Source organism: Cyanistes caeruleus, chromosome 2, assembly GCF_971803275.1.
Source record: "Cyanistes caeruleus chromosome 2, bCyaCae1.hap1.1, whole genome shotgun sequence".
NCBI lineage: Eukaryota > Metazoa > Chordata > Aves > Passeriformes > Paridae > Cyanistes > Cyanistes caeruleus.
In genome coordinates this window covers 75,000,062-75,014,926 of record NC_141702.1, presented here as the reverse complement: position 1 = coordinate 75,014,926, position 14,865 = coordinate 75,000,062, and the positions used below count along the sequence as shown (strand labels likewise).

The 14,865-nt window shown below is 35.8% G+C and overlaps 1 protein-coding gene across 2 annotated transcripts in view; it reads right to left on the bottom strand.

Moving 5' to 3' along the window:
• Window positions 1-14,865, bottom strand: part of PDE10A (phosphodiesterase 10A) — a 172,335-nt gene that overhangs the window by 16,737 nt on the left and 140,733 nt on the right. For both annotated transcript variants that reach the window (XM_086877961.1, XM_086877962.1), the window contains exons 11-17: window positions 12,119-12,261; window positions 9,794-9,886; window positions 9,021-9,207; window positions 7,466-7,608; window positions 5,396-5,479; window positions 2,810-2,960; window positions 234-389 (exon numbers count right to left, since the gene is read on the bottom strand). In XM_086877961.1, the coding sequence (XP_086734087.1) occupies window positions 234-389; window positions 2,810-2,960; window positions 5,396-5,479; window positions 7,466-7,608; window positions 9,021-9,207; window positions 9,794-9,886; window positions 12,119-12,261 (957 nt within the window). The remainder of the gene's footprint in view (window positions 1-233; window positions 390-2,809; window positions 2,961-5,395; window positions 5,480-7,465; window positions 7,609-9,020; window positions 9,208-9,793; window positions 9,887-12,118; window positions 12,262-14,865) is intronic.

The following is a 14,865-nucleotide window of genomic DNA, read 5'->3' as shown; positions in this document are numbered from 1 at the left end:
ATTTTTTATAACTTCAAGATTTTGAGAAAGCTGTGTTTTGCACTCTTGTTGAATCCTTGGGCTGCTAATTGTGAAACCCGTCTTGCTGTAATAAATCTTCTACTCTTTTAAATGAGTACTATAATAGAGAAATTAAACTAAGCATGCTTCAGAAAATCTACTTGGTAATGATGTGACTCCTCTTTCCACCACTGGACACTAATGCACAGAACATACAATTTCAATAATCCTACCTGCAGGATGGACACAGTCTGTGAGAAGTGGTGCTGTTCCATCGTTGATGTGGAGTAGAGAGCAGCTAAGGGGTGATCAAATTTCTGAAGATAGCTGTTGCTGTAACCTCTGTGATCCAGGTCATGACACAGGCATGCAACTAAAAGACCCTTTCGCTACAAAAAAATTGACACAAGCATGAAAAGCAAGATGTATTTCCTGCCCCTAGATGTCACTCTCCACCCAAAATACTGTAGAGGCTGCGGTATGCTAACACTGCCGTCTAACAGCACTTGTAGCAATGTCTTTAAAAATGAGAGAAGAATGACAGTGAAGACATGCTAAATTAAAATTCTTGATCCAATTTTAATTATATTATGCATTTAAAAATCATTGTTGGACAGTAACACACTATTGGATGGACTGTGCTCTGGAAGAAATCTGCATTTTAAACAGTCTGGTTATCCACTGAATCCTTACCATGTTTAGTAAAACAATAAAAAGCACAGTTATTGAGGGAGAAGAAGTATAAAAGACATATGATCTGCTGGTCAAGACGGGCACACTGAAGTTCAATGCCAGATCTGCCTCTGTAACACTCCTGGAGATATTAACCAAATCTCCTAGTGGGTTTCTTTCTAGGAAGTCACTAATGTGAGTCACAAATGCTGCACAATGCAATTGTAAACAAATAAATACAGTAAGTGTATAATAAATATATAAGTAAATTATATATTTTTATATAATTAATCCTTAATATCCTGAAGAAATGGAGTCCCTGAAATGTCCTTTACAGAAGGTTTTCACACAGCTTATGTATTTGGAAAAAAATTCAATAATGTTTATGACTCTGTCACTGTTGGCATGAAGTACCATGAAAATTTCTTCAGAGACCCAATAGCTTTGTCTTATAATTGGTTCTGATGAGTGTTCAGTAAACAAGGATAAGGCTATAAAATGAAGCAGAAGAAGAATATTGATTAACCACCTATTAAGTGCACAACATCTAACCTGGATACTATACTAAGAGGCCCATGAGTCTGTAGAAAAATAGTAAAGATGCAATTAGAAATATCACAAACATACCATGCACGGAAATAAGGCTGTAGCAACACTGACTGTATTTCTGATTTTGATACATTCACTTCTATTTGGAATGATGTCTTTTCAATATTGCATCTTGTGGAGTATATTTTTATAAAGCATATAAATAACCAGGGGTGATGATGCAGCAGGACGTGTCCACACAGAACCCTTAGGAACACAACACACACCGCTACCTCTTTAAGTCACACAGTAACAGTCTCCTTGTCTCTGGAAGTCATTCTTGTCTCAGTTCTTCAGAATTATCCAATGCCTAATAACAGTGCTCTTGACCTTGTAGCTGTTGTCCCTGCTTGGATCCCAAATCTTTAACCACTGCATTTTTCTCTATTTTGCTCCAGACCAATGTCTCCTTTGCAGTGTTTTATATTTCTCTTCCCATCTCTAAATCTACTGAGGTTTGTATCAGCACCCTCACCTGCGGTCAGCCCATCCCTAGATCCCCAAACTTTCTTTCAGCAGTTTCTTGTATTCTTGCTGCACTCATCTCCAGTATCAAGAAAGGAGACTGCTGAAAAGAGCTGGAATATAGCCTGGGATAAGACACCCAAATAGATGAAGGCTGGCTGGAGTTTGGAGGGAAAAAAGACTGTTTCCATCCATCTTAACTTATATAGCTTGGTTAAATTTCAGCATATGCCTGGTATATGCCACTTTCACATTTCAGTGTCAATTTTCAAGTCTCTGCTTTACAGCAGGATAAACTAGACCTTTTCAAATGAGAGTTCAGCAAGTTTCATTTTACTCTCATACACTGAACAGAACTTTGATTTCTAGTAGCATGTCTTTTAAACAGCCAAACAATTGAGCCTGAAATTTCCCCAGATGAATTACCCTGAAGTTAACAGAGCCTGGAAAATTTCAGCCCAAATGGATAATATTTGGCAGAGTTATACACAACGGAAAACAGGTTCTCCGAGTCAGAAGTTCCATGTAACATTAATGAGAGCACTCCCTGTAGCACCTACCATAATTCAGAAAAAAATCAAGTGACAGTTTTCCATACTGTGTCTTAATGTCTAAGCCTTCCATTTTACTAGTTATCTTTTCCACTTAGTGTTTTAAAGTTTGGCTCTTCTGCTTTACACACGCGTGTTGGCTGTCTCTGCAATCCTTGTCCACCTATTCAGGATCTCCTGCACCTCACAGGATTCAAGATCCAGGGTGTTTCCCTCCCTCACATCAGATGTTACAGTTAGTTAAATAATTAAAGATTGTTGCTGTAAGTGGGCAGGGAGAACCCCAAAACTTAGACACGGATTTATAGCAAATCTACCACTCCTTTTTAAGGCGCAATCCTGAAAAACATGACTAGGATTAGGAATCTGAGTAATCATCCTCCTTCAAACTCTTTACTCCCACCCATTCCTCCATGAAGACCTTAACATACACTCTGCCCAAGCTGACAAAAAACCTCTAGAGAAGAAAATGTACTTGTACAGCAGCTGACAGCTCTGTTGAGGTGTGTAACTGATACCATCATGTCACCTACCTCTAGATCAGTGAAAAGCCCCTGGTTGTTCTGCAGAATGGCATACATGCAATGTGCCACGGTAACTGCATGCTTCCAGTTGTGGTAGGGCACGCGGCGATAGTTCTTCTTCACAGACATGGTAAATCGGCACAGCTTTTCAAGTTCAAAGCTAGGAAGAAAATAATTCAGTCAGAGACAAGAATTAAGAGGAGGAAAAACAACCAGCAGAGGAGAAAAGATGGTCTTTGATTTATTTACCCTTCTTGCTAGGATTGACTCTCACTGTGGATGACTCATTGAATGACATGAAGAGTCACTTGAGTTCGGCAAGGACAGAGGAGCGTAGATACCTGACGATGCTCTTAGTTTAATCTGTTAAATTTGGGAACATAAGTCATGCTATCCAGCTCAGTCAACACAATTGCATGACCTTCCTTGCTCCCAGAAACTTGAAGTGATTTCTTTCAATTGCTTATTCAACTTGAAATACAGTACAACTCTGCATCTAATGGACAATTTGAAAACATGATTTGTGATGATCAAAACAGAAAATTCTGGGGTTTTTAAGCAAAGGACCCAGAAGAAATAAACCTGTTTAAACAGAGATGCTCCACAATGATATTGTGAGAAGTGGAAGATTTTATTTTTCCAATACTTGTAGATTTTTTCTTCCACTTTAGACTAACAGCAGAAATTCATATCTCATGGTTTCTTCACTTCTCACCAAACAATATTGTGTTAAGTCCTAAATCAAGGACTTTTTCCCTCAAAACAAGGTCATTTTCCTTTATTCCATTTTTCCCTCTGTTGCTGTGATTTGGCTTTCTTTTTAAGTTCCATGTTTTAATAATTTCTTGGGTGTAACAGGAAAGTGGTACTAATGTTCTAGTTTTGCAGTACTTGTGAGGTGAGAAAAAAATCTGAATGTCTCTGACCTATGTGTAAAAACGTGGACACATCTACTACATGGAAACAGGCAGAAATATGTTGTTCAGTTGAGTGCTAAGCAATGTAATTATTATCCTCAGCCCTAATGTGGCATTAAGAAAACCAGAGGCATATTTTCTTTCAAAAACTTTAAGCTTTCTTTTTTAATTCTAGAAAGTCAAATAATGGTAGAACTATTGTTTAAAGTAGTACACCATAATTCACATTCAAAAATATCACAATATTCACTTCCATCTACTCCAATCTCAACTCAATGGTTATTACATGATAGTACAATTCCAGCCAAAGGAAAAATCATTATCTCTGATGCTGAATACTACTACTACTACTACTACTACTACTACTACTACTACTTCATCCACTGCTGTATTTGCATACTTGATTAAAGCAGTAAAATATTACTTCTTCAGAAGACAAAATGTAGTGAATATGATAGATTTTTCTCTGAAATCCTCCCTGGACAGGACAATCATACATTACATAGGTAAATATTTTAAGGCACAACCTTATTCCTCATATTAAAATCAAATCAAATTTTAGTCCTAAAATTTTTGGTTTTGTTTCAAAGGTTTCAGAAGTTTTGTTCTTTCAGGAATTAAATACAAGTCCTGTTCCAATGGTCTCCTTTTCAAATATTTTCCTCACTTCTGTTTCCCTAATTTTATATATGAAAGCTGAGGCCCACTTGAAAAACATCAGGTAGATATCAGTTCTTTCCCATCAAAGCTACACATTGAAAGGAAGAGCCTGGTAGTCAGAGAGAGAGAAGAGAACAGAACCTGACTAAAAATACAAACGCCAACCTTGCATCCACAGCCATTGAGTCTGAAATGGAAACAAGTTAACTGCAGTGAGCAGTAGAGAACTGTGCTCAGAAGATTCACCCCCTTTGCAGCATTGAGGAAGACTGAGAAAGACCCCCCAGTGTTTGACTGCACACTTTGAGGGCATTCATTCAGTTAGAAAAATAAAATGAAACACCAGCAAACAATTCCCGAATGTTGCTCCCTTTTGTAGGGATGTTCTTCCCCTTTTGACTCACCATCCATAGTTTTTTTATTGTGATTTGGAGCAGCTCCTTTCTTTTAGCAATGGGCCATACTTACCCAACTTAGAAATCTTAGAAATTATAAGGAACACTGAGAGAAAGGACAGCAAATGAAGCATTTAATTTGAAAATAGTTCACTTCCATAATTAATGCACAACTATGCAAATAACTGATTCATTTAGCAAGGTAAGATCTATCGTGGTTTACTTTTACCGTATAAATTATTAATTTCAGCAACTATATAGCTGAAAAATCAGTTTTCATGCACCTTCGCTCTTTTTTGAGAAGAGTGTTTTTTATGTCTTTGCCATCTTCTGTCTGAGAAGCAAACTCATCTCAGAACCAAACAATTTTTCTGTATATTGGAAGGACAACTGTTTGGGTGATATAATGAGTTCTTTAACCTCACTGCTCCCAGACTTTATTAACTAACGACCGAGAAGGTGAAACAAGAAATCCAGACTGATTATTACAGTCCTGTACAGACCAAACATAGTAAATAAATGCCAAAGAAAATAGACCATGAATTAGGAAGTAATTATCTCAAAAATTATAAGTCAACAAATGCAGACTTAACAATTAAATAAAGAAATAATATACTTCATACCAGGCTGTCCCACAGGACTGGTGAACCATGTAGACAAAAATGGCAGGCCAAACATCTTCATATGGACTGATATCAAAATGGTATCTGAGAAGAAAGTTTCAGTTTAGAAAAGAGAATACCTTTTCATTGGTAATGAAAACAAGTGAAAATTACTAGGAAATGTATACCCAGCAAGATTCACTTCTTTCTGAATATACACAGAAAGCTGAATTTACAGCTTGTATTTTTCAGTAATGTCATCATACATATTTCTGCTATGGTCAATGGAACTATGCTCACAGTTTTATGCAATCATTTAGTAATTTATGTTGGAAAAGATCCTTATGATCAAGTCCTACAGTTAGCTCTTGGCTTTTTTTACTTAACAGAAACATATAGCTTTATCTAAGGATCCACAGATTAAGTAATAGACAAAAGAAATAAAAATATCTCACGGACAATGAGAGGTTTACAGGCATTCCTAAAATATTCAGGACTTTCTTCCAGGAATTATAAAGATGGTGTCTCTAATAATATATTTACTGGCATTTTTTCCAATAATTTCTCTCAAAAATTGCATGTGAGTCGCTCTAATTTTGATAGAGAAAAATACCAGTTTTTACTGGCTAACAGAAATCAAGCAAAAATTAAAAAAAAAATCAATATTTAATGCCATATTCTTAATGTTTCTTTACCTGAAGACATCTCCCCTCCCGTGATAACAATACTGAGGCTTAATTTCAGGGACTCGGGACAGTAGAACTGGTTTTCTTTCAATTATTGATTAACTCTTTCCCTACACTTTCTGTGCTGAAAGTCCTCTATTTTTTCTTGGCACACTGAACAGCACAGGAGCTGTGAGAGGACTGAAGGTAGCTGAATTGCTTGGAAAATGGTTAAATGTATTCTGTTTGAACTAAAGGATGCTAATATAATTTAGAATGAAACCTGTCATCTTTGCAAGTAAAATTCATTTTTGCTGAGGAGGTGGGTTATATAATATCACCTAACAAAGAACAAGAAATTGTATTGCAAAGAATAAGCTTCTATTAGGGTGTAATCCTGCAAGCTGTTAATGCTCTGGCATTCAAGCAAATCACTTCAGCATGTAATGAACTTTAAGCAGTCCCTGTTAAGCACAAGCTTTCACGTCACTCACAGCTACAATGCTTAGTGCCAAAGAGAAGTGAGAGAGCTCTGGAGATGAGGTTTAAAAAGGCAACTTAGATTTTGTGACTGAGAGAGTTGATTTTAGGCACCTGGTTACTAGAGCAGAATTTTTTGTCCTGGACTGAAGACAGTGACTTAAAAATGTGATGGCTCCCATTGCTAGCATTGTGTAGGGACTGGCCAATAAAATACAGATAGAGGTTCATCTTCAGCATACAGCAGCTGAAAATAACTAAATTATGTCAGAGAAAGCCTAAAAGGTTGGAAGGGAGGTCCTCCTCCAAAGTTAGGCTGCAACTCCAACCTCCAGCACCTGGGATTTGTAACCCTGAATTGTCATTTTCCCTTTCTGCAATAAGCACAATAGATGCACAACACATACACACATCCATATTCAAAACTCACAAAAAAACCAAACACCCCCTACACACACACCCCAAAACCAAACTTAAAAAAGACACACAACCCAGAAAACCCCAGGAATGAGCTGGGGTTTATGCTTAATTCTAAATGCTTAATTCTAAAACATATCCAAGAGGATGAGATCATGCATTTGGTCCTAAGTATTGATGTTCCAAGCTTGTCTTCCTCTCTGGCTCTGAGCTGATGGTGACTTGGGACTATAAGAATGAAGGCTCATCTCTTCAAATCCTAATTTGATTAGATTAAAGCAACTACTGTATCTACCCATTCCTGGGGAAAAAAATCTGAGTACATATAATTTTATATCTTTGATGGATAAATTTTGTTCACGAGTCATTAAGCAGAGCTAAGTATAAGAAAGGCAGAGATAAAACCACCACGATATTTCTGTAGTTCAATATTAAAAGTGCTTCCTAAAAAAATCTCCACTACAAATAAGGAAAAAAAAAATAATTAATGGGCTATATACAACTGCTGCTACATTGGAAAAATACTTACAGCTCAATTTCTTTATAAATATGTGGAGGCAGTGTACAGTGCATGAGGTTTTGCCACTCTTCTGCTGTACAAACACTATGGTAGGACAGCTTCTCCATCGTTACACGGTAAATACACTCTGAATGACGAATTCTGTGGTACATCTGAAAAAGAGAAGTCATGCATGAATGTGGAATTTTAATAAAGAAAAAAAACCTACTGCCTCAATTCAAACAGTGTTTATTACAATACACATCTGCAAAAATGATAGTGCTTTTTTTTGGCTGCGCCACTTCACACATTAGAAAAGCGACAGATTACATTGATTTCAGTACTTCTGGGAAACCAGGCCTTCTATCACATCATTCTTCATCTACTCGCTCAGGTAAATATCTAAGGCTCAGCTGACTTTTAATCGTGTGTGAGCTCTCCCAAGAAAAACAATCCAAGCTGAGGAGTCAAAACCAGAACTAAGTTTCTTGTAAAATTCTAACAGAGAGAAGCCCTATAACAGGACATTATTCATATTTTTCTCCCACTGTATGAATTCCATTAATTGGCATAAATTACTGCTATCTATGCAGTATATAAAATATATGTGGGATGCTTGTAATACCTACATTACTATTCAGTATGAAGAACAAGTACAGTTAATTACTGAGAGGTTCAGGCAAGGCATGGTTTGCAAAAAAGTGAGAACATAACAATGTACTAGTTAAACAATCCTCTGGAGCTGTACACCCTGAATGGTAACATTTGCCATCTAAAAGTAGTGAACTCACACACACACACACACACACACACACACACACACACACACACACACACAACTGAGTGTTCATAGTCCCAAGTGTAATTTATATGCAGTCCATTCTGCCTGCCTTGACCCAAGTGAAACAACTTGAGGTACCTGGTAATAAAATTTGCTGCCCCAGTGTACCACTGGGATGATGATATTGGTAAAATTACTTAGCGTAAATCACCAGGCTTAACTGGCACTGCATTTTATCTTGCCTCCTATGAATATAACTCTGTTCTTCTGCATTGCACTTTTACTAAATTTAATGAATTTTTATACTTATATAGTAATGATCATTACACTGCTTATGTTTTCTACAGGCACAGTAAATTTTGAGATGATAAAGGGTTTGAGGACAAAAATAGCTACCCACTCTTATCTAGAAGCATGGATAATTATAAGTATACACCACAGCATGTAAGTGTAAAAACTCATCTTTGAGTATTAAAAATGTGGAATTGAGAGGATATATAGCATACCTCCATTCTCCAATTAAATTTATAAAATGTAATCTAAATTTATAAAAGTAAATAAAAATGGTTTTTAATGGAAAGGGGAAGATAGATATCATTCACATTTCAGAACTTGTTCTCTCAGTTTAGCTACTAAACTAGAGTTTACTTATTTCAAATGAAATCCCTCTCATCCTCTTAAAATAGAATTATTCAGCAAGAAATACAGTTAATTCAACAGACTTGCAAATAATTTTAATAATCTGTAACATCAAAATACTTAAGTATTCTCATTATAACTTATAAAAATGTAAATAAAACTTACATTAGCACAGTGTAAGGCTAAAGCACAAAAGACTGCAAACATTTTAAAGTTGTTCTCATCAGTTTTAGAGAAGGCACTTCCACTTATTTTGTTCACCATCTGCACAACACCTATTACACTTCCTCGGCTCACAATAGGCATGCACAGGATATTTCTGGTTGTGTAGCCTGTGTAGAGGTCTACTTCTCTGGAAAGCCATAAAGGAGAAAGAAAAAATAAAAAAAGAGTTAATATCAATGGGTATGTATTCTTTGATTCTCAGAAATGTTGTTTTACAATATGTTGTTTAACATATTGTAACGTTTAAAAGTAGATTTAATTAGTACCTGCAATAATTCCACCCTCAAAACCATCAAATATTTTTATCTACTGTGTCATACTTAGAAAGAACTTAATCCTTTATTCTCCATTTGCAAGACAAAGAATTAATATTGCCTCAATATTAAATTATACTAAATATTCTTAGATATGCTTTATGTTATCGAATTGGTTTTTCTCCCCTGAAACAAATGAGATTGCAAGGAGATTGATAATGAAAATTGGCAACAATCTAACTAAATTTTTCTCCATTATATTAATATTTGATAAAAATAATACTTTTATTTGTATCTTAAAAGTATCTCTAATGGCTAAAACATTTAATAAACATCTGTAAGTTACCTCCTCATCAGAGAGCAACAGCTCCATGAATGCATCTCAGTATGGAATTTAAGTAACAATTTTATGTAAAAGGTTTGATGAGCTATCTTCTCCTCCAATGAAGGGCATCCTACCTGTTAAAGCGTGGGTCTGCATAGGCATCAGGGATGTTAAGGACTTCTCCTGTTCTTGCCACTTGACCAGCTATTCCTTTTTCTATAGAAAATCTGGAGAAAATAAAAATGTGTATTAGCCAAAATATGGAAAACACATGTTTCTAGTGGAGTCTTTCTTGGGCACAGTAATGGGTGTTCTCAACCAGCGCCATTTTCTTGCTTTGAGGAGAAAAATCTTACAACAACTAGTAACACATAATAAAACCGAAATCACATCCTAACAGATACTTTCTGAAAATATTTTATATAGCTACATAGTTTAATACAAAACATGGCATAACATGACCATTTTAGTGATAAAAATTCAAAATTTTCAATAACCCAGATTTGTTAGGTTGCCCCTAACAAACATAACATTTGTCAGAACCTAAGACTGGTGTTTATATTTAAAAGGTATTGATTTTATTATGACTTTTACATATTCATTTCTTCTTTAGACACAATAAAAGCAACATAGAACTTGTTTCTTTGGGTGGTGTATGTATGTGGATTTAGTAACAAAGTTTTGGAAAAAGACCAGTGGAAGTCTCATAGGTAAACATTTTATATATATATATATATATATATATATATATATATTATAAAATATATATAATTGCCATGTAGACTTGGGAATGATTAGCCTGTTTCAGGACAGTCAAACCCTGTTTCAGGACAGTCAAACAATGACACGGTACTAATTGCATCCCTTAATCACCACAAGGAAATTAAACACAACAAATATGTTCTTAAATGGTATCTGAAAAATTTGTACGTCTGTCTTGTGAGTAAATAATTTTCAGTATTTTGACAGAAAGTAATTGTGACATAAAAGCAAAAGATAATTTATGGAGAAAACCACGTTAAAATAATTATATGTGGAATGCTTTGAAGTCTAAATGTACCCTGATAGTACCGTGATGCCTGGTATTGAAGTTAGTGATAAAGCTGTCAGGATTTCACCCTGCACACCTGACTTTAAGTTAGATTCTTCTGTTGTTTCTTTTGATAGGTACATTACACCAACTTAAGACTCCTTCCTGATGACTCACTCAGTGTCACTTTCTTAGATATTTAAGTTGCGCTTCACTTTCAGTGTACCGTACCTGTGAAATGGCTCATACCCTTGCACTTAGAATCAACATTTCAATAACATACAGAAAAGACAAGGATATAAGCAAGAAAAACAATTATCAAGAAGGAGTATGAAAGTACATGTTAAAGCAGGCCAGCTTCTTTAATTTACACCACCTCCTTGCTTGTCAGTACGCAAATTGCACCAATTTTGACTCCTTCCATTCTCACTCACACAATGGTAAGTGGGAGTAAGTTTGTCTAAAGGAGTCTTAATGAAGACATGAATCACATCTCATATTGGCCCAGAACTTTAAAAGTATAAGGAGGAAATGAAAAAAAGTTCTGATAAAAATCAACGCTGAATATTTTAGGAAAATTTTAGTACAGGATACTTAGTCATACAATTCTTTACTTTTAAGAAGCTGAAAATCTGAAACCTGTATGCCTTTGAAATTCTTAGTCTGCATCTACTAGGGATTCATAATTTTTGAAAAGTGAAAAATACTATGTTTACTTTGATGTTCAGCCTCTTTCATTCAAAAAGTACATCAGTGTAAAAATTAGGTGCTTGTGACAGAAGCAGAAATACACATAACTTTTAGTCAGAGAATCCTTTCTAGTCATTACCAGACAATATACATTTTCAAATTCACCACTTTAAGCATCGTTCAGTATAACAATTAATTGAAATTTTGAAAATCCAAATTCACATGAGAAAAGTAGAATTAAGTTATTCAGCTTGAAATCTTCAAAACCAGTGACCAATCCATACTCAATTCTACGTTTACCTAATCCATCCATAAGAAGTACAAGTTGTGATTTCCTTGCTTTGGATGTGCTTGAATCGCACAAATTTTAATTCCTCTTGGGAACCCTCTTGGGAAAAAAAGTCCCAAACTGGCAGACTACGGATTAGGTGCACTATTACCTGCACCTTTACCTACCTCAGAACACCTCTGTTTTTTTCCCAACATGATTTCCAAAAGGACCGCCTCCGGAAGACGGCATTTCCAGGAGTGACGTTATAGCTTCAGAGACGCTGTTTCGATGGCACTGCAATGTCATTCCCAGAAGTACTACCTTCTGGAGGCGGGTCCTGGTGGGAATGATATCACAGTATGACAAGTATTGTCAGGGTACCTGCAGATAGGCACAGAAACTGGGTAATAAAATGCCTGCACATCCATAGTTATAATGAAACTGCACTCTTCTGCTAGCTGTTCTTACCTTATCTCTTTGGTCTTCTTGAAGACAGGTTTTCCATCATTTTCTTCTCCAATATCAAAAAGGTCTGAATACAACTCCTTATTTTTGTGGTCAACCTGGAAGAGTGCACACCTATCTGCATTCACCAGGTTTTTTGCATATATCTACAGACAAAAAACAAAACTAGAGTTAATGGTCATGAGTTGAATTATCTCCAGTCATTTACAAACATGAATCCCTGTACGATAAAAGTTTTGAGAAGCTATCCAAGATAGGAATCTGTTTGAAGGAGCAATCTTTTAAGAAAAATTCAAAAGTAAAATCTTGAATTCAACATTTTCTCTGAAAATGTGAGTGTTCTCTTCAAGAAATGCAGGAATATCTTCAGAGACTTGAAAGTTTCCTAAAAGAAAATAGGCTTTCCTATTTAATTGTATTTCAAGACTTTCCAAAATAGTACCTTTCCTCCCTCTATGTTTAGATACCATACTTGATTTTAAATACAGAAGTTAGAGCAAGACCTAAGAACAATCGTAGCTTTTTGCCTTCATCTTTGGTGCAAATATATGGATATTTAACATCCAGAAAAGACGAAGCAGAGAGAGTAGTGTTTGCTTCTAAAAAAGTTAAGTGTGCCTTGTAAAAACAATGACCAAATGATCCTTGTGGGTCACTTCCAAGTCAGAAACATTCTGCAACAATGTGATTCTGTCATTAGAGGTATCATTATGGATTGCCCTATGCAGAGGCATAGGAAATGGCTGCACCCTCCCAATGTCAGGAACACTACTTGCACAAGAGCTAAGATTTAGAAAATGTACATGAACTAACCAAAGCCCACAGCCAAGGGAGTAACACAGTAGAGCAACAGACTTGCATGGTGTCTATCTTACTTTGAACCAACTAGTTTTATCTCAGCAAAAATAACTCCCAGAAGCACTGACTGTTAGAACAGAATCGAGTCTTGGGAACACAGCAGCTCTTCACTGAAGTATTTCTCAGACATACAATAGTCTTTCTGAGAAAAAGGGAAAAGTGAGACAAAAATCAAACAAGGATCACTGTGTTAAAGATGCCAATATACAGGCACAAGAACCTGCTCCATCCAATTCAGATAGGTCCCCTGTGTTTTTTATTTGTTCAGAAAGTAGAGTAACTGCATGACAGAGAATGATCTTAGGTGGATCTCTCTACACTTTATATGTAATACCTACCTAGTCATTCAGCTACAGAAAGAGGCTACCAAAATCTTGGTGTGCAATGCATGCAGTTGGCACGTTTTAAGGATTCAAAAGAATTCCATATGAATGATCTCCTCCACCTTATCTCTTGTCTTCCAAAAATAAAATAATAAAGTATTTAATTCCATACTAATGCAGATGGACAAGCGTTACAGCTTGGCAGAAAAAAATCCATATGAGATAAAAAGTCATTAGCTGAGAGACTCTAGTTCCATGCCATATGAGAAGAACTGCACAGATACCATCTAGCCCGAGCCCAAAACTTGGAGGGCCCTCCCATACAGATGGAATCTGTGTTCATGAAGATTCTGTTGTCTTCTTCTCCATTTACTCCATCTGAACAGAAAAGTCAAAGAGTGTACAACCATAGGAGTAAGATTCGTTGAATTTTTTCCCCCTTAGAGCATTAAGAAATTTGAAGACCTTAGCCACTTAGACTGCTTATTCATTTGCTCAAAAGAGTGAACAGAAACTATCAGAAGTCCAGTAAATGCTTCTATCCAGATGCTGTATAAGATTTCTTTGTAAAATCTACTGCACAGTGTTGACTTTATACAATTAATCTTTTGTGGGTTAATGCATATGACTCAAGAACTTACCTTGGTCACAACTCATGCTTTTCAAAAATGATTATATAAACAGCAGTAATCAAGAAATAGTTAATGAGATAAGAGACTTTTACTTCTCTAAATCCCTTGCTCAATTTCTGACCAGTGGTTGAAAGAGAGTATCAGTACAAAAAAGTATGTTCTGCACTGTCAATAGGGAAGCCAGGGACCACCTTTTGCATAAGCTGCCTTTAACTACTCAAGCGTATGGACATGAAAATTTGTAAGGCAACTTGAAATTTTATTTCCCTTCCTTGCATTTACACTCAAAAAACACCCTTATACCACTAGCTTTGCTGAGAGATTTTGATGAAAATAAAAATTAAAAGAATGGAAAGAAACTTTTTTTTCTTTAGTATAGGAGGAAAAAATCAAGCTGTAGTGCGATCACCAAAGGGTGAAGTAGTGAGGTGAAATGGAGTTCTGATCTTTTTTCACAGTAAGACATAGAATAAGCCACATAATGATAAAATCATGCTCCCATAAAATGGCAATAAATGTACAAACACATAATTCAGCTAATTGGCTCAAGAAAGAGACAACAGCTACAGCTTAAAAGGAAGCTCAGTACAAAACATTACACAGGTTAAAATACAGAATCATGATGCAAGCCAAGTGTTGGAAAAGATGATAAAAGAGTAACCATATTTTACTGCCAATTGTGTTTTCCACCAGATCTCTATTCACAGTGAAGAACAGGGAAGAATATCAATATTTGTTCTCAATGCCATATGTTATGCTATACCAGTTCTTTTAAATGCTAAGCTATTTTTAAGAGGTTCATTTAAATTGGAAAAGTCAATGTTCAGAAATGGGTTCTATGTGCTGAATTCTTGACTGTGTACTAACTAGAATAACACAAACACTGCAGAATATTTTCCATTACTAATTCATGTTTCTAAATAAAACCACTTTAATG